The sequence below is a fragment of the Bombina bombina genome, chromosome 6, assembly GCF_027579735.1.
Source record: "Bombina bombina isolate aBomBom1 chromosome 6, aBomBom1.pri, whole genome shotgun sequence".
Taxonomy (NCBI): domain Eukaryota; kingdom Metazoa; phylum Chordata; class Amphibia; order Anura; family Bombinatoridae; genus Bombina; species Bombina bombina.
The window spans coordinates 395,371,850-395,395,895 of record NC_069504.1 but is presented as its reverse complement, the minus strand read 5'-3'; the positions used below and the strand labels follow the sequence as shown (position 1 = coordinate 395,395,895).

The window sequence follows — 24,046 nt, the reverse complement described above, 5'->3', positions numbered from 1 at the left end:
TTTTCACCCAGTACCTCAGAAAATTAAACTATTTAACATGCCAGCAAAACGTTTAACATCAAATAAATAAATTGTCACAGAAAGCCTGCTGCTAGCCGTTCTCACTGCCAGATAGGCTAAAGTTTTATTCATACAGTATCATTCCAGTGAAGTGCCATTCCCCAGAATACTGAAGTGAAAATATGCATACATGACAGCCTGATACCAGTTGCTACTACTGCATTTAAGGCTGAACTTACTTTATATCGGTATTTGCAGTATTTTCTAGTCAATTCCATTCTCAGAAAATAATATGCTGCTACATACCTCTTTGCAGGTGAACCTGCCCGCTGTCCCCTGATCTGAAGTTTACCTCACTCCTCAGATGGCCGAGAACAGCAACATGATCTTAACTACTCCGGTTAAAACCATACAGAAACTCAGGTAGATTCTTCTTCAAATTCTCCCTGAGAAGGAACAACACACTCCGGTGCTGTTTTAAAATAACAAACTTTTGATTGAAGTTATAAAAACTAAGTAAAATCACCACAGTCCTCTCACACATCCTATCTATTAGTTGGGTGCAAGAGAATGACTGGGTGTGACGTAGAGGGGAGGAGCTATATAGCAGCTCTGCTGGGTGATCCTCTTGCACTTCCTGTTGGGGAGGAGTTAATATCCCAGAAGTAATGATGACCCGTGGACTGACCACACTTAACAGGAGAAATTAAGTGTTCAATCTCCAAGCAGTCAGCTTCAGAGAAAGTAGATTTGGGTGAAGGAAGGGCCCCTGGATCAGAAAGTCTTTCCTCAACGGAAGTCTCCAAGGTGGTAGAGATGTCATCTCCACCAGATCTGCATACCAAATTCTGCGAGACCAGACTGGTTCTATGAGGATCACAGAGGCCCTTTCCTGTTTGATTTGAGCAATTACTCGAGGAAGAAGAGCAAACCGAGGAAACAGGTATGCTAGATTGAAGGTCCAAGGGGCTGCCAGAGCATCTATCAGTTCCGCCTGGGGGTCCCTGGATCTCGACCCGTATCTCGGGAGCTTGGCATTCTGTCGCGGTGCCATGAGATCTAATTCCGGCTGACCCCACTTGAGAATCAGGCTGGAGAACACTTCCGGATGGAGTTCCCACTCCCCCGGATGAAAGGTCTGCCTGCTCAGGAAATCCGCCTCCCAGTTGTCCACCCCTGGGATGTGGATCGCCGCCAGGCAGCAAGAATGGGCCTCCGTCCACTGAATTATTTTGGATACCTCTGTCATCGCCAAGGAACTCCTCGTTCCTCCCTGATGATTGATGTAAGCCACTGACGTTATGTTGTCCGACTGGAACCTGATAAACTGTACCGAGGCTAATTGGGGCCAGGCCAGAAGAGCATTGTAGATCGCTCTCAGTTCCAGAATGTTTATGGGTAGAACAGACTCCGACCAAGTCCATGTTCACTGAGCCTTTAGAGAGCCCCAGACTGCTCCCCATCCTAGAAGGCTGGCATCTGTTGTCACAATCACCCAAGATGGTCTGCGAAAGCAGGTTCCCTGGGAGAGATGATCCAGAGACAACCACCATTGTAGAGAATCCCTTGTCTCCTGCTCCAGAAGTAATCGAGGAGACAAGTCCGCATAATCTCCGTTCCATTGCCTCAGCATGTTCAACTGTAGAGGTCTGAGAAGGAAGCAAGCAAACGGGATGATGTCCATTGTTGCCACCATCAGCCCGATTAACTCCATGCACTGAGCCACTGATGGCCGAGGAGTGGACTGAAGGACTAGACAAGTATCGATAATCTTTAATTTCCTGACTTGTCAGAAAAATCTTCATAGACAGGGAGTCTATTATGGTTCCTAAGAAAGTTACCCTTGTATTTGGAACTAAGAAACTCTTTTCTAAATTTACCTTCCACCCGTGAGATCGTAGGATGGACAACACCAAGTCCATGTGGGATCTTGCTAGCTGAAAGGATGGCGCCTGGACTAGAATGTCGTCCAGATAAGGCGCCACTGCAATGCCGCGTGATCGAAGCACCGCCAACAGAGATCCCAGAACCTTTGTGAAGATTCTGGGATCTGTGGCAAGACCGAAAGGAAGAGCCACAAACTGGAAGTGTTTGTCCAGAAAGGCAAACCTTAAGAACTTGTGATGATCCCTGTGAATGGGAACATGTAGATATGCGTCCTTTAAATCCACTGTTGTCATAAATTGACCCTCTTGGATCAATGGAAGAATGGAACGAATTGTTTCCATCTTGAAGGATGGTACTCTGAGAAATTTGTTTAGACTTTTGAGGTCTAAAATTGGCCTGAAGGTTCCCTCTTTTTTGGGAACAACTAACAGATTAGAATAAAACCCCAGACGCTGTTCCTGAATTGGAACGGGAACAATCACTCTGAGGGAGGAGAGGTCTCCTACGCAGCGTAAGAACGCCTCTTTCTTTGTCTGGTCTGCAGATAATCTTGAAAGAAGAAATCTGCCTCTGGGAGGAAAAACTTTGAACTCCAGTTTGTATACCTGAGACACTATTTCTATTGCCCAGGGATCCTGAACATCCCGAACCCAAGGAAAGTCTGCCCCCTACCAGATCCGGTCCCGGATCGGGGGCATGCCCTTCATGCAGTCTTGGAATCACTAACAGGCTTCTTGGATTGTTTCCTTTATTCCAAGACTGACGGGGTCTCCATGTAGGCTTAGATTGTTCCTGCTTAGAGGAGGAAGAGGAAGAATTTCCTTTGAAATTTTGAAAGGAACGAAAATTACTCTGTCATCCTTTTTATTTATTTATCTTATCTTGAGGGAGAAGATGACCCTTACCTCCTGTGATAGAGATAATCTCCTTCAGATCAGGTCCAAACAAGGTCTTCCCCTTGTAAGGAATAGCTAGACGTTTAGACTTAGATGACACATCTGCAGACCAAGGTTTTAATGATAAGGCTCTGCGAGCTAGAATAGAGAAATTCAAGATCTTAGCTCCCAATTTGATAACTTGAAGGGAAGCGTCCGAAATAAAGGCATTAGCTATTTTAAGAGCTTTTATCCTATTTTGGATCTCATCCAAAGAAGTTTCTGTCCTGAGGGCCTCAGACAGTGCATCAAACCAATATGCCGCTGCACTAGTGACAGTGGCAATGCACACAGCCGGTTGCCACTGCAGACCCTGGTGTACATAAATCTTGAGTAACCCCTCTAACTTCTTATCCATAGGATCATTGAAAGCACAACTATCCTCTATGGGAAAAGTAGTTCTCTTAACTAAGGTCGAAACGGCTCCTTCTACCTTAGAAACAGTTTGCCAAGCCTCTTTAACAGAATCGGCTATTGGAAACATCTTCTTAAATATAGGAGAGGGAGAGAAAGGAATGCCCGGTCTCTCCCATTCTTTAGCAATGATTTCAGTGGCTCTTTTAGGAACTGGAAATACATCCGTGAAGGAAGGAACCTCAAAATATCTGTCCAGTTTACTAGACTTCGGAGGGACAGCCACCACTGTGGAGTCGCTATCATCCAAGGTAATTAAAACCTCCCTGAGTAATAGGCGAAGGTGATCAAGTTTAAATCTGAAAGATACCACCTCCGAGTCCGTCAAAGGTAATAGATCTTCTGAATCTGAGATTTCTCCTTTAGAAGCTACTGTGGTACCCTCCTCTTTAGGTCGTTGGGAGGATACCTCAAATTGCCACAATTGCATCAGAAACCTCGCTTACTGCAGGATTGGCTTTCCTCTTGTGTTTGCCCTGCAACATTGGAAAAGCAAACAAAGCATCAGAAATAGTAGAAGACATGAGAGAGGCTATGTCTTGTAACGAAAACTATAGCTCAAGCGCAGGGCACTGCTTGTGGGGGCGGTAAATTTTGGGACGCTTGGGGAGAAAGCTGCGGCATATATTGACCCTCATCAGAAGACTCTTGGACAACATCTGACTTAGAGGAAACTGGCTCTAAAAAAATCTTGTCCCTATAACACACAGTCCTTTCAATACATGAAGGACAGAAAGGGATTGGTGGTTCCACGTTGGCGTCAAAACACAAAGCGCAGGTGACATCTTGCACGCCCCCTTGGTCCATACTTGTTCACAATTTGTCAAAAAGTAAAGAAAAATCTTCAAAAGTATTGGCAAATAAGAATTATAAAAACCGTTACTGTCTCTTTAAATAAAAACGGTTATCTTTTTTTACTGCAGATTGTCAGATTAAGAAACGATTTCCCTTTTATTTACTATAATCGTTTATTATACAAACAAATCAACGTCAGCACTCTGCTGAAGTGCTTCTACCTGACTGACGATCAACTAGATTTCCTCAGATGATCCGTATTTGTTTGATATTCTAAAGCAACAATGATACTCTGTGCCAAAACGGAAATACCGTCTCTGTACTAGCAACGCATGAATACTGTCACCTTGCGGCTCTAGGACAGACCGATAAATCCCTTTCTTGATGTCGCACTGATTCCTCTAAGTAACAGAAGCGCTATGCAAGTGGCGCGCAAAAACAGGAAGGACTGCCCATCGTGGGCGTAAACTATGCCGTTCTATTGCAATGCATTGAATAGAAAGTGAAACCACTAGAGCCATTCTGGAACCCATTTGTTTAGCAGCTTAACTCCAGCCCCAGTGCCTGCTACATAATACTGCCAAAATACTTTCTCCTCAGGAAAGAATTAAATGTCCCAACATAAAGAGCAATTTTCCTACAGAGCCCCTTATGTTCACTGTGTGCTAAATGATATTCTGAGTCTCCTTGTGGCCCAGAAATTTAAAGTAGCACTTACCTTAGCTTCTGCCTGGCAGCAAGGCAGCTCTCAGGCTTGAGAGGTCCTCTCCCTCACATCGACCTGAGGATAATAAAATGCCGAGTCAATGATTACCTCAGACTGAAGGATATATACGGCAGCAAGAAACATGGGAGGCGCAGTGAGAATTATGTCCCACAAGTTCCCATTACTGAAGAGACTGATATGGACACCAGCTACACCCTAGTACAAAGCAATACATCTTGCACTGCTTCAAAAAATAATAAACTCTTGATTGAAGAATCTATACTAAACACCTCACTTTACCTCTTCCTATCACTAACGTAGGCAAAGAGAATGACTGGAGTGGGAGGGAAGGGAGGAGCTATTTAACAGCTATGCTGTGGTGCTCTTTGCCTCCTCCTGCTGACCAGGAGGTGAATATCCCATTAGTAATTAATTACATTTTTGAATAGAAACATATTTGCAATAAAAAAAATCATGTATTGGCAAAATGTTTCTAGTAAAAATTATCACTATTTTAGTGTTAACATTTTTCTCTACATGTGCATGTGAAGCATAGCTAGATATTCTTAGTGCACCAGCATTTTAAATACTGCAGCTGCTCAGAGAGCCAGTCGAGATTGTATTATGTCAGCAATTAACAAATTGAGTCATTACCAGATGGTACAAGCATCTTAGACTCTCTGACCAAGTGCTGTGTTTAAAATGCTGGTGCATGGAGCATACTTAAATACACTTTTGAAACAGCTATAGCTTTTATAAGAAGCATGTTTGCTAATACATGTACATTACAAAAATGCTTCTATTCAAAACTCAAATGCATCCATGTGGATTAAAATTTTGTCTGGAATGTCAATTTAATATTTTAAGAACTGACATGATTTTAAAAAAATACATCTACATGTTATTCTCAGGGTAATTGTTGATCTGAATACATCATGATATATAAGCATTTGTTTAGTGTCACTTTAACATAAGTATATACTAAGTCATATATAATTATTTAATGACTCCTGCAGGCAGTAAGGTATTTTTTATAAAGGCAATGGGAATTAAGAGACTATTGGTTATTTCTCTACAAAATGTATATGCTGGGGTTTCAGGTATTGGTAGGAGTATCAAATATATATAAAAGACTTGGCCATTTCTTCATATTAACACTACCTCTTATAAGCTGCTGTTTTCTGGTAAGAAACTCGCGCTCCTTTTCATATATCTCCTTCTTATTCTCCAAAATGATTGTTCTCATGGCAAAAGACAAATCCTCCTTCTGTTTGTTTAGGAAGTGTTGCTCCTGTAAATCAGCAAAGGTAAATCTGATTGGCTCATTGGTGAATGCATGCTAGTACAACAACAAGTAATGAATAGTGTATACAAGCAGCAACAATTATAAAACAAAGATCAAAAATAAAAGTGTTGTGCTTTTTTTTTAGTAAAGAAATAATGAAAATGAACTTTCATTGCATACAGAAAGGTCTAAAAAAGAAATATCTAACAACAGTTTCACAACGAAACATATAAAATAAAAAAGTCTTCCAACAGCAGCTAATCCCAGCTAGCAGAATCCCTCTACATTACATTCCACAAATTATTGCAAACACAAAGGCCTCACAGAGGCTGTTCCAATGAGATCTTGGCAGAGAGACAGGTTTAACTCTGAAGCACAGATAGGACCTAGTGTTCTAGCAGAACAGAAGTGCAGTGTTTATTCACAGGTAACCCCTATACCTTATACTGCTGCTTTCTGAATGAATCCTTTCAGGGATATGTTTTGTAAACATGACACTTAAAGGGTCACTGAACCAAATTTCTTTCTTTCATGATTCAGATAGAGCATGACATTTTAATCAACTTTCTAATTTACTCCTATTATCAATTTGTCTTCGTTCTCTTGCTATCTTTATTTTAAAAGTAATGTAAATCTTAGCAGCCAGCCCATTTTAGGTTCAGCACCATGGATAGCGCTTGCTTATTGGAGGCTTACATTTACCCACCAATAAGCAAGCATAACCCAGGTTCTCAACCAAAAATGGGCCGGCTCCTATGCATCAAATTCCTGCTTTTTAACTAAAGATAGCAAGAGAACGTAGAAAAATTGATAATAGGAGTAAATTAGTAAGTTGCTTAAAATTGCATGCTCTATCTAAATCATGAGATAAAAAAAATTGGGTTTAGTGTCCCTTTAAGGGATTAGGCCAAAATCAGATTAGTCTCATTTTAAGGGTTACAACCACTCAAAATGAAGAGTTTTGGAAAACATAATTTATGCTTACCTGATAAATTCCTTTCTTCTGTTGTGTGATCAGTCCACGGGTCATCATTACTTCTGGGATATAACTCCTCCCCAACAGGAAATGCAAGAGGATTCACCCAGCAGAGCTGCATATAGCTCCTCCCCTCTACGTCACTCCCAGTCATTCGACCAAGAATCAACGAGAAAGGAGAAACCAAGGGTGAAGTGGTGACTGGAGTATAATTTAAAAAATATCTACCTGCCTTAAAAAACAGGGCGGGCCGTGGACTGATCACACAACAGAAGAAAGGAATTTATCAGGTAAGCATAAATTATGTTTTCTTCTGTTATGTGTGATCAGTCCACGGGTCATCATTACTTCTGGGATACCAATACCAAAGCAAAAGTACACGGATGACGGGAGGGATAGGCAGGCTCATTATACAGAAGGAACCACTGCCTGAAGAACCTTTCTCCCAAAAATAGCCTCCGAAGAAGCAAAAGTGTCAAATTTGTAAAATTTGGAAAAAGTATGAAGCGAAGACCAAGTTGCAGCCTTGCAAATCTGTTCAACAGAGGCCTCATTCTTAAAGGCCCAAGTGGAAGCCACAGCTCTAGTAGAATGAGCTGTAATTCTTTCAGGAGGCTGCTGTCCAGCAGTCTCATAGGCTAAACGAATTATGCTACGAAGCCAGAAGGAGAGAGAGGTAGCCGAAGCCTTATGACCTCTCCTCTGACCAGAGTACACGACAAACAGGGAAGACGTTTGTCGAAAATCCTTAGTTGCCTGCAAGTAGAACTTGAGGGCACGAACTACATCCAGATTGTGTAGAAGACGTTCCTTCTTTGAAGAAGGATTCGGGCACAGAGAAGGAACCACGATCTCTTGATTGATGTTCCTGTTAGTGACTACCTTAGGTAAGAACCCAGGTTTAGTACGCAGAACTACCTTATCTGAATGAAAAATCAAATAAGGAGAATCACAATGTAACGCTGATAACTCAGAGACTCTCCGAGCCGAAGAAATAGCCATTAAAAATAACACTTTCCAAGATAACAACTTTATATCAATGGAATGAAGGGGTTCAAACGGAACTCCTTGTAGAACGTTAAGAACAAGGTTTAAACTCCATGGCGGAGCAACAGTTTTAAACACAGGCTTGATTCTAGCTAAAGCCTGACAAAAGGTCTGGACGTCTGGATTTTCTGACAGACGCCTGTGCAACAAGATGGACAGAGCTGAGATCTGTCCCTTTAATGAACTAGCCGATAAACCCTTTTCTAAACCTTCTTGTAGAAAGGACAATATCCTAGGAATCCTAACCTTACTCCAGGAGTAACCTTTGGATTCGCACCAGTATAGGTATTTACGCCATATCTTATGGTAAATTCTTCTGGTAACAGGCTTCCTAGCCTGTATCAGGGTATCAATAACCGACTCAGAAAAACCACGTTTTGATAAAATCAAGCGTTCAATTTCCAAGCAGTCAGCTTCAGAGAAGTTAGATTTTGATGTTTGAATGGACCCTGTATCAGAAGGTCCTGTCTTAGAGGTAGAGACCAAGGCGGACAGGATGACATGTCCACTAGATCTGCATACCAAGTCCTGCGTGGCCACGCAGGCGCTATTAGAATCACTGATGCTCTCTCCTGTTTGATTTTGGCAATCAATCGAGGAAGCAGCGGGAAGGGTGGAAACACATAAGCCATCCCGAAGTTCCAAGGTGCTGTCAAAGCATCTATCAGAACCGCTCCCGGATCCCTGGATCTGGACCCGTAGCGAGGAAGTTTGGCGTTCTGGCGAGACGCCATGAGATCTATCTCTGGTTTGCCCCAACGTCGAAGTATTTGGGCAAAGACCTCCGGATGAAGTTCCCACTCCCCCGGATGAAAAGTCTGGCGACTCAAGAAATCCGCCTCCCAGTTCTCCACTCCCGGGATGTGGATTGCTGACAGGTGGCAAGAGTGAGACTCTGCCCAGCGAATTATCTTTGATACTTCCATCATTGCTAGGGAGCTTCTTGTCCCTCCTTGATGGTTGATGTAAGCTACAGTCGTGATGTTGTCCGACTGAAACCTGATGAACCCCCGAGCTCTTAACTGGGGCCAAGCCAGAAGGGCATTGAGAACTGCTCTCAATTCCAGAATGTTTATTGGTAGGAGACTTTCCTCCTGATTCCATTGTCCCTGAGCCTTCAGAGAATTCCAGACAGCGCCCCAACCTAGTAGGCTGGCGTCTGTTGTTACAATTGTCCAGTCCGGCCTGCTGAATGGCATCCCCCTGGACAGATGTGGCCGAGAAAGCCACCATAGAAGAGAGTTTCTGGTCTCTTGATCCAGATTCAGAGTAGGGGACAAGTCTGAGTAATCCCCATTCCACTGACTCAGCATGCACAATTGCAGCGGTCTGAGATGTAGACGTGCAAAGGGTACTATGTCCATTGCTGCTACCATTAAGCCGATCACCTCCATGCATTGAGCTACTGACGGGAGTTGAATGGAATGAAGGACACGGCATGCATTTAGAAGCTTTGTTAATCTGTCTTCTGTCAGATAAATCTTCATTTCTACAGAATCTATCAGAGTCCCCAAGAATGGAACTCTTGTGAGAGGAAAGAGAGAACTCTTCTTTTCGTTCACTTTCCATCCATGCGACCTTAGAAATGCCAGAACTAACTCTGTATGAGACTTGGCAGTTTGAAAGCTTGAAGCTTGTATCAGAATGTCGTCTAGGTACGGAGCTACCGAAATTCCTCGCGGTCTTAGTACCGCCAGAAGGGCACCCAGAACCTTTGTGAAGATTCTTGGAGCCGTAGCCAATCCGAATGGAAGAGCTACAAACTGGTAATGCCTGTCTAAGAAGGCAAACCTTAGATACCGGTAATGATCTTTGTGAATCGGTATGTGAAGGTAAGCATCCTTTAAATCCACTGTAGTCATGTACTGACCCTTTTGGATCATGGGTAAGATTGTCCGAATAGTTTCCATTTTGAACGATGGAACTCTTAGGAATTTGTTTAGGATCTTTAAATCCAAGATTGGCCTGAAAGTTCCCTCTTTTTTGGGAACCACAAACAGGTTTGAGTAAAACCCTTGTCCTTGTTCCGACCGCGGAACCGGATGGATCACTCCCATTAATAACAGATCTTGTACACAGCGTAGAAACGCTTCTTTCTTTATCTGGTTTGTTGACAACCTTGACAGATGAAATCTCCCTCTTGGGGGAGAGAATTTGAAGTCTAGAAGGTATCCCTGAGATATGATCTCTAACGCCCAGGGATCCTGAACATCTCTTGCCCAAGCCTGGGCGAAGAGAGAGAGTCTGCCCCCCACTAGATCCGGTCCCGGATCGGGGGCCCTCGATTCATGTTGTCTTAGGGGCAGCAGCAGGTTTCCTGGCCTGCTTGCCCTTGTTCCAGGACTGGTTAGGTTTCCAGCCTTGTCTGTAACGAGCAACGGCTCCTTCCTGTTTTGGAGCAGTGGAAGTTGGTGCTGCTCCTGCTTTGAAATTCCGAAAGGGACGAAAATTAGACTGTCTAGCCTTAGCTTTGGCTTTGTCTTGAGGCAAGGCGTGGCCCTTACCTCCTGTAATGTCAGCGATAATTTCTTTCAAACCGGGCCCAAATAAAGTTTGCCCTTTGAAAGGTATATTAAGTAATTTGGACTTAGAAGTTACATCAGCTGACCAGGATTTTAGCCACAGCGCCCTACGTGCCTGAATGGCGAATCCTGAGTTCTTAGCCGTAAGTTTGGTTAAATGTACTACGGCCTCCGAAATGAATGAATTAGCTAGTTTAAGGACTCTAAGCCTGTCCGTAATGTCGTCCAGCGTAGCTGAACTAAGGTTCTCTTCCAGAGACTCCATCCAAAATGCTGCCGCAGCCGTAATCGGCGCGATGCATGCAAGGGGTTGCAATATAAAACCTTGTTGAACAAACATTTTCTTAAGGTAACCCTCTAATTTTTTATCCATTGGATCTGAAAAAGCACAGCTATCCTCCACCGGGATAGTGGTACGCTTAGCTAAAGTAGAAACTGCTCCCTCCACCTTAGGGACCGTTTGCCATAAGTCCCGTGTGGTGGCGTCTATTGGAAACATCTTTCTAAATATTGGAGGGGGTGAGAACGGCACACCGGGTCTATCCCACTCCTTAGTAACAATTTCAGTTAGTCTCTTAGGTATAGGAAAAACGTCAGTACTCGCCGGTACCGCAAAGTATTTATCCAACCTACACAATTTCTCTGGTATTGCAACAGTGTTACAATCATTAAGAGCCGCTAAAACCTCCCCTAGTAATACACGGAGGTTCTCCAATTTAAATTTAAAATTTGAAATATCTGAATCCAATCTGTTTGGATCAGAACCGTCACCCACAGAATGAAGCTCTCCGTCCTCATGCTCTGCAAGCTGTGACGCAGTATCCGACATGGCTCTAGTATTATCAGCGCACTCTGTTCTCACCCCAGAGTGATCACGCTTGCCCCTTAGTTCTGGTAATTTAGCCAAAACTTCAGTCATAACAGTAGCCATATCTTGTAATGTTATCTGTAATGGCTGCCCAGATGTACTAGGCGTCACAAAATCACGCACCTCCCGGGCGGGAGATGCAGGTACTGACACGTGAGGCGAGTTAGTCGGCATAACTCTCCCCTCGCTGTTTGGTGAAATTTGTTCAATTTGTACAGATTGGCTTTTATTTAAAGTAGCATCAATACAGTTAGTACATAAATTTCTATTGGGCTCCACCTTGGCATTGGAACAAATGACACAGGTATCTTCCTCTGAATCAGACATGTTTAACACACTAGCAAATAAACTTGCAACTTGGTTACAATCTTATTTAACAAAAACGTACTGTGCCTCAAAGAAGCACCAAACGATTAAATGACAGTTGAAATAATGAACTGAAAAACTGTTATAGCATCAATCCTTGAAAACAACACAACTTTTAGCAAAGGTTTGTTCCCATTAGTAAAGTAACAATAATTAAATTTGAAACGTAAAAATTACAGAGCAACGTTTTTAATCACAGTCAATATATAAGTCTCACAGCTCTGCTGAGAGAATCTACCTCCCTTCAAAGAAGTTTGAAGACCCCTGAGTTCTGTTAGATATGAACCGGATCATGCAGGAAATACAAGATTAACTGACTGGAAATTTTTGATGCGTAGCAAAGAGCGCCAAAAACGGCCCCTCCCCCTCACACACAGCAGTGAGAGAGAAACGAAACTGTCACAATTAAAACAAGCAGCTGCCAAGTGGAAAAATAATGCCCAAACATTTATTCACTCAGTACCTCAGAAAATGCAAACGATTCTACATTCCAGCAAAAACGTTTAACATAATAAATACCTATTAAAAGGTTTAATGTACTTTTTACAGAGTAATTCCAGTGAAGTACCATCCCCAGAATACTGAAGTGTAGAGTATACATACATGTTATTATAACGGTATGGCAGGATTTTCTCATCAATTCCATTCAGAAAATAAAAACTGCTACATACCTCAATGCAGATTCATCTGCCCGCTGTCCCCTGATCTGAAGCTTTTACCTCCCTCAGATGGCCGAGAAACAGCAATATGATCTTAACTACTCCGGTTAAAATCATAGTAAAAAAACTCTGGTAGATTCTTCTTCAAACTCTGCCAGAGAGGCAATAACACGCTCCGGTGCTATTGTAAAATAACAAACTTTTGATTGAAGTTATAAAAACTAAGTATAATCTCTCCTCGTCACCATAGTCCTCTCACACATCCTATCTAGTCGTTGGGTGCAAGAGAATGACTGGGAGTGACGTAGAGGGGAGGAGCTATATGCAGCTCTGCTGGGTGAATCCTCTTGCATTTCCTGTTGGGGAGGAGTTATATCCCAGAAGTAATGATGACCCGTGGACTGATCACACATAACAGAAGAAAACCTAATAGTCACAGGCTGCAAATGTTTTAAAAGCAGAACAGAAATGTAACCATACACAGGATGACAACACTCCATTCTCGTGAACAATTGCTCCTTTTGTAAAGGTCTGTGTGTATATAGTCACTTGATGTGACATTGCACTGTAAAAATAGTTTCTCCATAATGTGCTCCCAATTACTTGTTATAGTAGCTGCATAATCTAAAATGTATGGGGGGGGGGGGAAAGAGAAAAATAAATGCCCATTTAAGTTTATTTTTGTATATGAAATAACTGTTTTCATGCCTCAATCTATTGTTCTCAAGAATATGCCCATACACATGGCCCAAACATGCAGTAACAAACCTCATAGCCTTGTATTTCTCTCTTTACATTAAGGTATTTTTTTATCTTCCCAATACTTGATTTCTGCTAAAGTAGTTATGTTTTTAGCACAGGTGGTGATTTCAAACAAAAACATAATTTAGCTTACCTGATAAATTAATTTCTTTCATGGTGGTCCACAATCCATTACTCCTGGAAATTACTCTTCTATAGCACTAGGAGGAGGCAAAGATTCCCAAACCCCAAGAGCCCTATAAAACCCCTCCCACCTCACACACAGCTCAGTCTAACGTATAGCCAAACAAAGTGAGGTAAGAAAAAGCAATAATAGCCATAAAAGGATCAGGGGAAAAAATGTGCTGAAGAAAAAACTAAACCCAAAAAAACATAAGGTTAGGATCTCATGGACTCTCACCACCATGAAAATAATAAATTTATCAGATAAGCATAGATTATGTTTTCGTTCATACAAAGGCTGCTTCAGAAGAAAAATGGTAGAATTTTGTAAATTTATGCAAAGAAGACCAAGTAGCTGCCTTGCAAATCTGATCAAACTGAAGCTTCATTCTTTAAAGTCCAAGAAGTGGCAACTGACCTAGTAGAATAAGCAGTAATCTGTAATCCTTGTGAATCAAAAGTTTCAGCCAAGAGGCCAAAGGAACAGCAGAAGCTTTCTGACCCTTCATAGGACTAGAAATAAGAATGTTTATCTAAAGTCCTTAGTAGCATCAATGCAATAACAACATCCAAAGAATACAAAGATCTCTCTGAAGCATACTTAGGATTAAGACACAAAGAAGGAACAATCATCTATCTGCTAATGTTTTCTGAAGAAACAACTTTATGCAAAAAAAAAAAATCAAATGAAGTCCGTAAAACAGCCTTATCCTGATGAAAAATCAGATTAGGAGAATCACAAGAAAGAGCAGATAACTCAAACTTTTCTATCAGAAGAAAAATCCAAAAGAAATAACACTTTCCTAGAAAGTAGTTTAATATCTTAAGCATAGGTTCAAAAGGAAGGTCTTGCAAAACCCTTAACACCAAGTTAAGATACCATAGAGGAGAAATTGGCTTGATTACAGGTTTAATACGGACAAGAGCCTGAATAAGCTATCAGGAAGATTAGCAATCTTTCTGTGGAACACAACTGAAAAAGAAGAACTTTGCCCCTTCAGATAATTGGCAGATAGGCCCTTATCCAGACCATCCTACAAGAACTGCAAAATCCTGGGAATTCTGAAAGAATGCCAGAGAAAAACATGAACCAAGAAATAAAGGCCTTCCAGACCTTATGCTAGATTCTACTAGCTACAGGCTTACAAATCAAGGATTCGATCACAGAATCAGACAAACCCCTTTGTCTAAGGACTAAATATTCAATTTCCATGCCATCAAGTTTAGAGACTTGAGATCCTGATGGAAAAACAGACATAGGAGCCGATTTATCAAGTGTCTGGTGGACATGATACGCTGTAGCGCAACATGTTCCCCAGACATCGATAAATGCCGACAGCATATGCTGACGGCATTTATCATTGCACAAGCAGTTCTGATGAACTGCTTGTGAAATGCGGCCCCCTGCAGTCTTAAGACCGCTGCTTCTTAACTCCGCGGAAACAGGAGTATACGGTCGTGATATATCGGCCCCCTAGAGTCAGAAGGTCTGACCGCAGAGGCCAAGGAGGGCAGTTGAACCAGACCTGCATACCAAATCCTTCGAGGCCATGCTGCACCAATCAGGATTACGGATAACGTCTCTAGGCTTTTCTTGGAAATTTCTCGGGAAAGAAGTACGAGAGGAGGAAACATATAAGCAAACTTAAAAAAACAAGGAGCTAATAGAGCATCCACTTACTCTGCCTGAGGATCCGCGAACCTCGCAAAGTACCTAGGAAGTTTGCTGTTCAAACAAGAGGCATCAGATCTATCTCTGGGCACATCCTGGTGAAGAGACCACTCCCCTGGATGTAGAGATTGACGACTGAGAAGGTCTGCCTCCCAGCTGTTCACCCCTGGAATATGAATCGCTAAGACTAGACAAGAATTGGTTTCTGCCCATGAGAGAATTTGAGACACCTGATGGTTGACATAAGCTACTGCTGTGACATTGTCTGTCTGGAAACGGAGATGAGACTGGTCTGAAAGTACCTTCCTTCTTTGGAACAATGAAGAGATTTGAATAAAATCTTATCCCCTGTTTCTGCAAAGGAACTGAAAAAATCATTCCCATAGATTCCAGATCTGAGACAGACTTGAAAAAAAGCTTGAGCTTTTACAGGATTCCTTGGAACATTGGACAGAAAAAAACCTCTCTCTGGGAGGCCTTGTTCTGAAACCTATTTAATATTTCTGAGAAACTATATTCAGAACACAGAGATCTGGAACAGACTTAAACCAGCCACCCTAAAGAGACTTAATCTGCCTTCAACATCTGGACAAATAACACTATCCCTGGTTGCAAGGCGCATTCAAATTGTAGAAGGTAAAATAGACATTTTACTCTTGCTTGCAGGTGGGGGAGCAGCCAGCACCTCAGAAACTACAGCAATGATAAAAAAAAATCACAGTAGGTGAAACTATGTCAGTATTCTCCAGTAATGAACAAACAGAAAGTGCGTTAGTACCTAAGGAAAAAGCATTAGGTTGGTCTGATTGCATTAACAATTCTACATTTGCTACATAAATGAGCTGGAGAAGGCACTTCAGATTTTTTATAATAAGCACACCTAATAATGGTAGAAAGGTGTTCAGGGGACTCAGTTTCTTGGATAGATTTAGGGACAAAGTTAGACTGCTTCATTATAGCATATGGCAAAGCACTGCAATAAACAATATAATCCCCTTAAAAAGCTTTTGAGGAATGGAAATCACTAACCCCCTAAGAAGCTTTTTAAATAAACTCACAGGTACAACGTGCGATAAGCCGGACTGCAAACAAAGCAGTAGACATTACCTACCGACAAGCGCATAGCTGAGGATGAGCGTGTGCTACCCCAAACGTGCGTAAACCGGACCAACGCGCGAAACAACTATAGAAAGACTAAAATGGGACGTGCACTAACCTGACAAGTGTTAACGTGATGTGCACAACCACAAATTTTGATGTAGGAAGGGACCCTTTAGTAGAAGGTCCCTGCGACAGGGTAACCTCCATGGATGAGATGAGGACATCCCCACCAGATCCACGAACCAAGTCCTTCACGGCCAGGATGGAGCAATTAGAATCACCGATGTTTGATCCGAGTCACCACACGGGGAGAAGAGGTAATGGAGGAAATAGATATATCATTCTGAACCTCCACGGAACCGCTGGAGCATCTATTAGTTCTGCTTGAGGATCCCTTGATCTCGACCCGTACCTGGGTAGTTTGGTATTTAGATGGGAGGCCATGAGGTCTATCTCCGGCATCCCCCATCTAGAGCATATCTCTGCAAATACCTTGGGCTGGAGAGACCATTCCCCTGGGTGAAAAGATTGCCTGCTGAGGAAGTCTGCTTCCCAGTTGTCCACACCCGGAATGTGGATCTCTGACAGCATACAGTTCGCCCATTCCAGGATCTGAGAAACCTCTCTCATCGCTAAGAACTCCTCGTTCCTCCCTGATGGTTGAAGTAGGCTACCAAAGTTATATTGTCCGATTGGAATCTGATAAACTGGGACGAACCCAGAAGGGGCCAAGCCTTCAGGACACTGAAGATTGCCCAAAGTTCCAAAATATTGATCGGTAACGTGGACTCCTCCTGAGTCCACAGACCCTGTGCCTTCCTGGCACCCCAAACAGCTCCCCAGCTGGATAGACTTGGGTCTGTAGTCACAATCTTCCAGGATGGTCTCAAGAAGCATGTGCCTTGGGACAGGTGATCTTGACAGAGCCACCAAGAGAGCAAATCTCTCGACAGGCTGTCCAGTATTAGCTTTTGGGACAAGTCTGAAAGGTCGCCATTTCATTGTCTCAGCATGCATAGTTGTAAGGGTCTGAGATGGAATCTGGCATAAGGAATGATGTCCATACAGGACACCATGAGGCCAATCACCTCCATACACTGGGCCACCGAAGGACTTAGGGAGGCCTGGAGGGCAAGGCAAGCTGATGTTAGCTTGCAACGTCTCTGATCCATTAGAATAATCTTCATGGATACCGAGTCTATAACTGTACCCAGGAAATTCACCCTGGTATTTGGCGTAAGAGAACTCTTTTACAAGTTTATCTTCCATCCATGTGACCAAAGAAGACTCCCTTGCTAGACAAAAAGAGGGTGCCTGTACCAAGATATCGTCCAGGTAAGGTGCTACTGCAATACCTCATGTTCTAGCAACCCCTAGGAGAGCTCCCAGAACCTTCGTAAATATTCTTGGAGCAGTAGCTAAGCCAAACGGAAGTGCTATGAACTGTAAGTCTTGGTCCAGAAATGCAAACCTTAGGAATTAAATTTTTTTCCTTGTGTATCAGAATGTGAGGGTATGCATCCTTCAAGTCTTTGGTAGTCATAAACTGTCCTTCCTGAACGAGGGAAAGGATTTATCTTATGGTCTCCATCTTATAGGATAGGATGCTCAGAAATTTGTTTAGACACTTCAAGTCCAGAATTGGATTAAAAGTTCCCTTCTTTATCGGAACCACGAAGAGGTTTGAATAAAACCCCAGACCTCTTTCTGATGCAGGTAACCGGGACAATTACTCCTAAAGAGACTAGATCCTGTACGCAATCTAAAAAGGCAGTCCTCTTCTCTTGTTTTGTAGACAGTCTGGGAGAAGGAATCTGCCCCTGGGCAGATGAGACTTAAATCCTATCCGATATCCCTGAGATATGACCTCTAGAACCCAAGGGTCCTGAATACCCTGAAACCAATCGTCTGAGAAAAGCGACAATCTGCCCCCTACTTGTTCTGATCCCGGATCAGGGTCCGCCCCTTCATGCTGATTTGTTATCAGCGGGCTTCTTTGTCTGTTTGGACTTGTTCCAGGACTGAGCCGGCTTCCAAGTACTCTTGGTCTGCTCGGGCTTGGATGAGGATTGAGATCGTTGGGACTTATCTGAACGAAAGGAACAAAAATTGGAGGACTGTCGTACCTTAGGTCTGTTCTTATTATCCTGTGGTAGGAAGGCTCCTTTTCCTCCAGTAACCGTTGAAATGATGGAGTCCAGACCTGGTCCGAATAAGATCTTCCCCTTGAATGAAAGGGAAAGTAACCTGGATTTAGAAATCATATCGGCAGACCAAGACTTTAAGCAGAGAGCCCGGTGGGCTAGAACCGCAAAACCTGGAGCCTTTGCATTCAAAAGTATAATTTGCATATTTGCATCACAGATGAGCCATTCTTAATGCCTTAATTCTCTCCTGAATATCCTCGAGGGGAGATTCCACCTCAATAAGTTCAGACAGAGTCGCACCAGTATGTAGCTGCTCCAGCCACCGTGGCTACTGCTGCCGCAGGTTGGAATAAAAAGCTCAACTTATTGTCCATAGGCTCTCTAAAGGACGGGATAGTAGTACGCTTAGATAGAGTCGAAATGGCGCCATCCACCTTAGGGATGGAACCCCACAATTCTATTTAAGAGTCAGGGACCGGGAACAATTTCTTAAAAGTTGCAGAGGGAGAAAAGGAAGTTCTGATTCTTTCCCATTCGTTACTAATAATGTTCGCCATACGAACTGGTATAGGAAAAGTCTGTGGGACCTTTCTGTCTTCGTAGACCCTGTCTAACTTAGGGATCTTAGGTTTCTCAAGTAGCTTAGCCTCTGGAACCTCTAGCATAGACAGGACCTCCTTTAGTAAAAAACGCAGCTGTTCAATTTTAAATCTAAAGGTGGGTTCCTCCGCCGGAGCAGACTTAGTAACAGACGTCTCCCACTCAAAAAGTTCACCCTCTGACGCTACAGAGGTTAACTCATCCTCGGATAGCTGGGACATACAGGCTAGATCTGATAGGAATTTAGATGACTAAGGCTTAACCTTTCTCTTACGTTTCCCAGAGATAGGTAGGGCACTCAAGGCTGCAGACACCGGCAATTGTAGCTGCGCTATAAAGTCCACAGGAAAAAGGCCCCATCCAGATGGACAATTAGCTCTGCTGCGGGGAACTGCATTAGAAGGCAGAAATCTCTTGGGTCATAGAATCTTTAGGGTTTTCTTGGCTCAGAGGGATTAATTGCGCTATGAGTATTGGCAGACTTAGCTCCCTTCTTAGGCTTTAAAACAGTGCTTAGGCTATTGGAACAAAATTGAGCAGGCGGGCAAACCACAGCTTCCTCACAATATAAACAGATATTATTATTCACTACAGAAGGAGTGGAACTCTCTAACGTAGTATCAGAGTCCTCCATAGCTTTGGTACGTAATTCCACAAATGGCATAAAAAAACGTTACAAAAAACAAGCGTTATTAATATAAAACAGGCACCTTTACAATCCCAATGGCTGGGGCACTCACCACCTCCTAGACCCAGACAAATGATCAGTGAAACGCTTTCCTCAGGAATGCTGTCTGCAGCAGGTTAGCAAGGAAGTGAAAAGGGCCGCACCCGGTCACGTGGTGCGCAAGACAGGACTTCCCTGCTATGCAAAAGAGTGCTAAGCTAATACGAGCTGCGCAACACTCAAAAACTAAAGTGAAACCTGTCTTTTCCAAAGGCAAAAGCACACAGTCTTGTGAGCCCAAACCTAATGCAGAACATAAAAATCCCCATAACTGTTCCCAATAATCTCCCTAAAGGAGATATTAACCCTTGATCCTATTGAGGTATAGAGGAGTCACACTGTGACCATATACAGGAGTCCCTGCTATAACAATAAAGCAGACTTCCCCTCTAGGATCCATGCTGTGGAACAGATACAGCCTCTCAAGTGTAACAGCCTTGTAGCGACGCTCTGACAGGGACACAAGTGATTAAAAGCAAGCAGTGAAACTCGGCAACACTGATTGCTCAGGAGTTGTTAGCTAACAGTCTGGATGGTTTCGCAGAAAAAAAACTTTCCCTGCATCTCCAGACTCTAACTTTCATCAATACTCTCACTGACATACCCATTACAGGACGTGCAACATATGTGTTACAAACGTATCAGCATTAAATATGTATAAATTCCCAATAGTACAAAGTTGCAATCAGGCTTTTTCTAAAACGTATATCTGTGGTTTCAACCACCTTATTCAAAGTGCAAAATGTATGTTTTTTCCAACTACATTTAGTAAGATCAAGTGGATATTTATCCTTAAAAGTGAAAACAGTACCTTCGTCAGTTCAATCTTGTAAGAACCTTGCAGATAAATGATGTTTTGAAGACGCAGCAGCCCTGCTACTGAGTAGTTATCCTCTGACCGCGGTCCTTCCCCCTGTGACCGATGACGTCTGACGTCACGAGTAAGCTGCGCACCTAGATATTCCTCTGTCAGTGATTGCGGCTGTCAAACGACGGTCATATGTGACTTGAAACAGCAAAGTATGATCTTGGCAATGAGTGTGTATTGACAATTCCTGCTCTTAGTGCATGGCACGCAGGAGGCTCAGATCTGTCTCAGTTGTCTTAGATCTCTATTACCTTTGGTATCCTTAGTTCAGCAGTTAGGGAAATTCCCAATGTAATAACCCGTGTTAAGAAATTCCCTAACTGCTGAAGGTGGTCGTATCAATAGAGATACGTTTTAGAAAAGCCAGATAGCAACTTTGTGCTATTTGGAATTGATAAATATTTAATGCTGATACTTTTTTTAACACATATGTTGCATGCTGCTCCACAAGTTAAATTAATTTAATTAATAGGCCTTTATTAAGTTGTTTTTATTAATACAGGGAGACGTCCCTCTTTTAGCTGATATCATCAATTTGATGAATTCATAGATAGGTTGTATAGGTGTTATATTTACATTTATGTTTTAATAAATATTCTATTTATATCATAAGCTGTTTTAGCGCCCTCACTTACCTTTGTTCACTACAGTACATACCCCATTTGGAAACAACAGGAGGAGTGTTTTCTTTATTGAGGAGTCTGATATATCTTTTAACCTAGCGCACTACTATACACCCTTGTACTACTAATAGACTGAAAAATCCTTTCTTTGAAGAATCAAATGGACATCTTTATTCTTCAACCACCTAAGCAGAGGCAAAGTAAAGACTGAGGTATGTATGAGGTATGAGGGATTTATATAGGGGTCTTAGGGTTTGGGAATCTTTGCCTCCTCCTAGTGGTAGAGAAGAGTAATTCCCAGGAGTAATGGATCATGGACTCTCACCACCTGTATGAAAGAAAAGGTAAAGTAGATAATTATAATGAATATGATACACTGCAGAATTTAAAATATATACCTGGGACAATATCCCTTTAAACAAATAGGCATTTATTAAAAACTTGAAAAGATAAAAACAAGTTAAAAGGAAAAAGATCTGACGCCTACTTCAAAGCTTTCTAAGAACAAAAGATAACTTGTTCTTAAATAGCAGATGACACTAATGATTAATAAGCGAATAATCACAAAATATGTGGCAAAAATGCACATTTACATTTTTGGGTTGGGAATGGAAAAACAAAATCATATTAAAAAAACAAATGATCTGATATAAAGCAGAAACAAATATGCTGTATTTCCTCAGGATAGTGGCATAAATTACTGTAGTATCGCTCTAGTGAAGCTCAATTAACGGTCTTGCTATGTGCAATGTGCATCTATCACCAGACATAATATCAAAGCTTTAATACTTCACAAACACACTGACAGTATAGTATACATTATACAGACTACATCATCTTATGTCACTGTTAATGTCTGCATTATGTAAGCGCAGACTCAAGTGATATTAGTAGGGTGCTTTACCTCTGCCTGCTTTCTATGAGCAAACTCATCCATCTTCAGCTTCATGTTCTCCTTGCGCTGCTGCCTTGGAAGTTTTTCTACTGCAGATTTTACCTTTTAAAAGAAAAGACATAAGCGTTAATGAATACTTGTTGACATGTTTAAAATCAAGCAACATTAGAAGAAGATCATGCTAGAATACTGTATAACATTTTTATCATGTCCTCTTTACAGATATTTTACAGGATTGTAATAAACTCACAACCCAAACTAAATATTAAACTTAAAGGGCCATGATACCCAAATGTTGAAACACTTTAAAGTTATGCAGCATAGCAGTAAAAAAGCTGACTAGAAAATATCACCTGAACATCTCTATGTAAAAAAGAAAGATATTTTACCTAAAAAATTCCTCAGTAGCAACATCCCATTGTAAAGGACTTCTAAGCAGCAAATCAGTATGTCTGACAGCTAAGGGAGCGAGCTTTTGTGCACACTCATCTTATTTCCCTATTCAGTTTAAGGAAGTTTACTATGAAATCTCATAAGAGTTAAGTCAAATCTCATGAGATCACAGTAAAAGAGTTCATGACCTCAGCACTGCTGATTGGCTGCTGTTCATTTCTTTATAAAAAAAAAAAAAATCCCTGCAGCTGAGCAACACCTGAAGTATAACTTTTTACACAGAACTTACTCTGCTGAGCTGAGGAAATTGTGAAGTAAAATATCTTCTTTTTTACATAGAGATGCTCAGGTGATATTTTCCAGTCAGCTTTTCGCAGTTATATTGCATCAGTTTCAAGTGATTTAGCATATGAGTATTATGTCCCTTTAATGGGACAGTTTACACCAAAATTGTTATTGTTTAAAAAGAGAGATAAAGCCTTTACTACTCATTCCCCATCTTTGTACAACCTACATTGTTATATTAATACACTTTATAACATTTAAACCTCTAAATTTCTGCCAGTTTCTAAGCCACTACAGAAATCCTCGTCACATGCTTTTTTATTTACTTTTAACAAGAGACTGCTAATTCATATGTGCTACATAGATAACAGGTCACAGAAGAAGGCAAAAGCCAAAACGCGTCAATACATAATAAATAAATAGCCCTAAGATAAGGGGGCTATCAGCAGAGGCTTAGATACAAGTTAATTACAAAGGTAAAAAGTATATTAATATAACCGTGTTGGTTATGCAAAACTGGGGAATGGGTAATAAAAGGGATGATTTTTTTTTTCCAAATAATACAACATAAAGAGAAAAAGCACACAAAAAAACACACACAAAAACACACAAAGTTTACATAAGATATCGTCAAACAGCTTATATATGTTTTAGAGAATATACGTTTTTCAAGTAGTATCACATATGTACTACATCATTTTAAGGTATAAAGCACTGCATAGAAACTTACATAGTGCTTGGGGATAATAATTAACTTCAGATTAAATAATATTTTTGTCAATAAATGAACATCAATGCTTATCAAGGTATAAAGGAATGCACAGACGTGCATCTATAACTTGAGAGTATTAATTAACATCAGGCTGAACAGTACATATGCCACTATATAAGCTAACTGTGTGAAAGCACATTTTTTCAAGTAATACAACATATACACTATATCTTTTTAAAGTATAAAGCAATGCATAGAAACTTACATAGTGTTTGAAAATATTAATTAGCTTCAAACTGAATAATATATTTGTCAATAAATGAATAAATACTAATGCTCATCAAGGTATAAAGAAATTCACAGAAGCGTATATATAATTTGAAAAACATAAATTATGCTTACCTGATCATTTTCTTTTCTTCCGATGGAAAGAGTCCACAGCTGCATTCATTACTTTTGGGAAAAAAGAACCTGGCCACCAGGAGGCAAAGACACCCCAGCCAAAGGCTTAAATACTCCTCCCACTTCCCTTATCCCCCAGTTATTCTGCAGAGGAACAAGGAACAGTAGAAGAAATATCTGGGTAAAAAAGGTGCCAGAAGAATAAAAAAAAATGGATGGGGAGCTGTGGACTCTTCC

The 24,046-nt window shown here is 41.5% G+C and overlaps 1 protein-coding gene across 1 annotated transcript in view; it reads right to left on the bottom strand.

Moving 5' to 3' along the window:
* STK10 (serine/threonine kinase 10) overlaps positions 1-24,046 on the bottom strand; it is a 493,300-nt gene that overhangs the window by 85,627 nt on the left and 383,627 nt on the right. Inside the window, exons 13-14 of the mRNA XM_053717126.1 lie at positions 22,027-22,119; positions 5,899-6,028 (exon numbers count right to left, since the gene is read on the bottom strand). Coding sequence (XP_053573101.1) covers positions 5,899-6,028; positions 22,027-22,119 — 223 coding nt within the window. The remainder of the gene's footprint in view (positions 1-5,898; positions 6,029-22,026; positions 22,120-24,046) is intronic.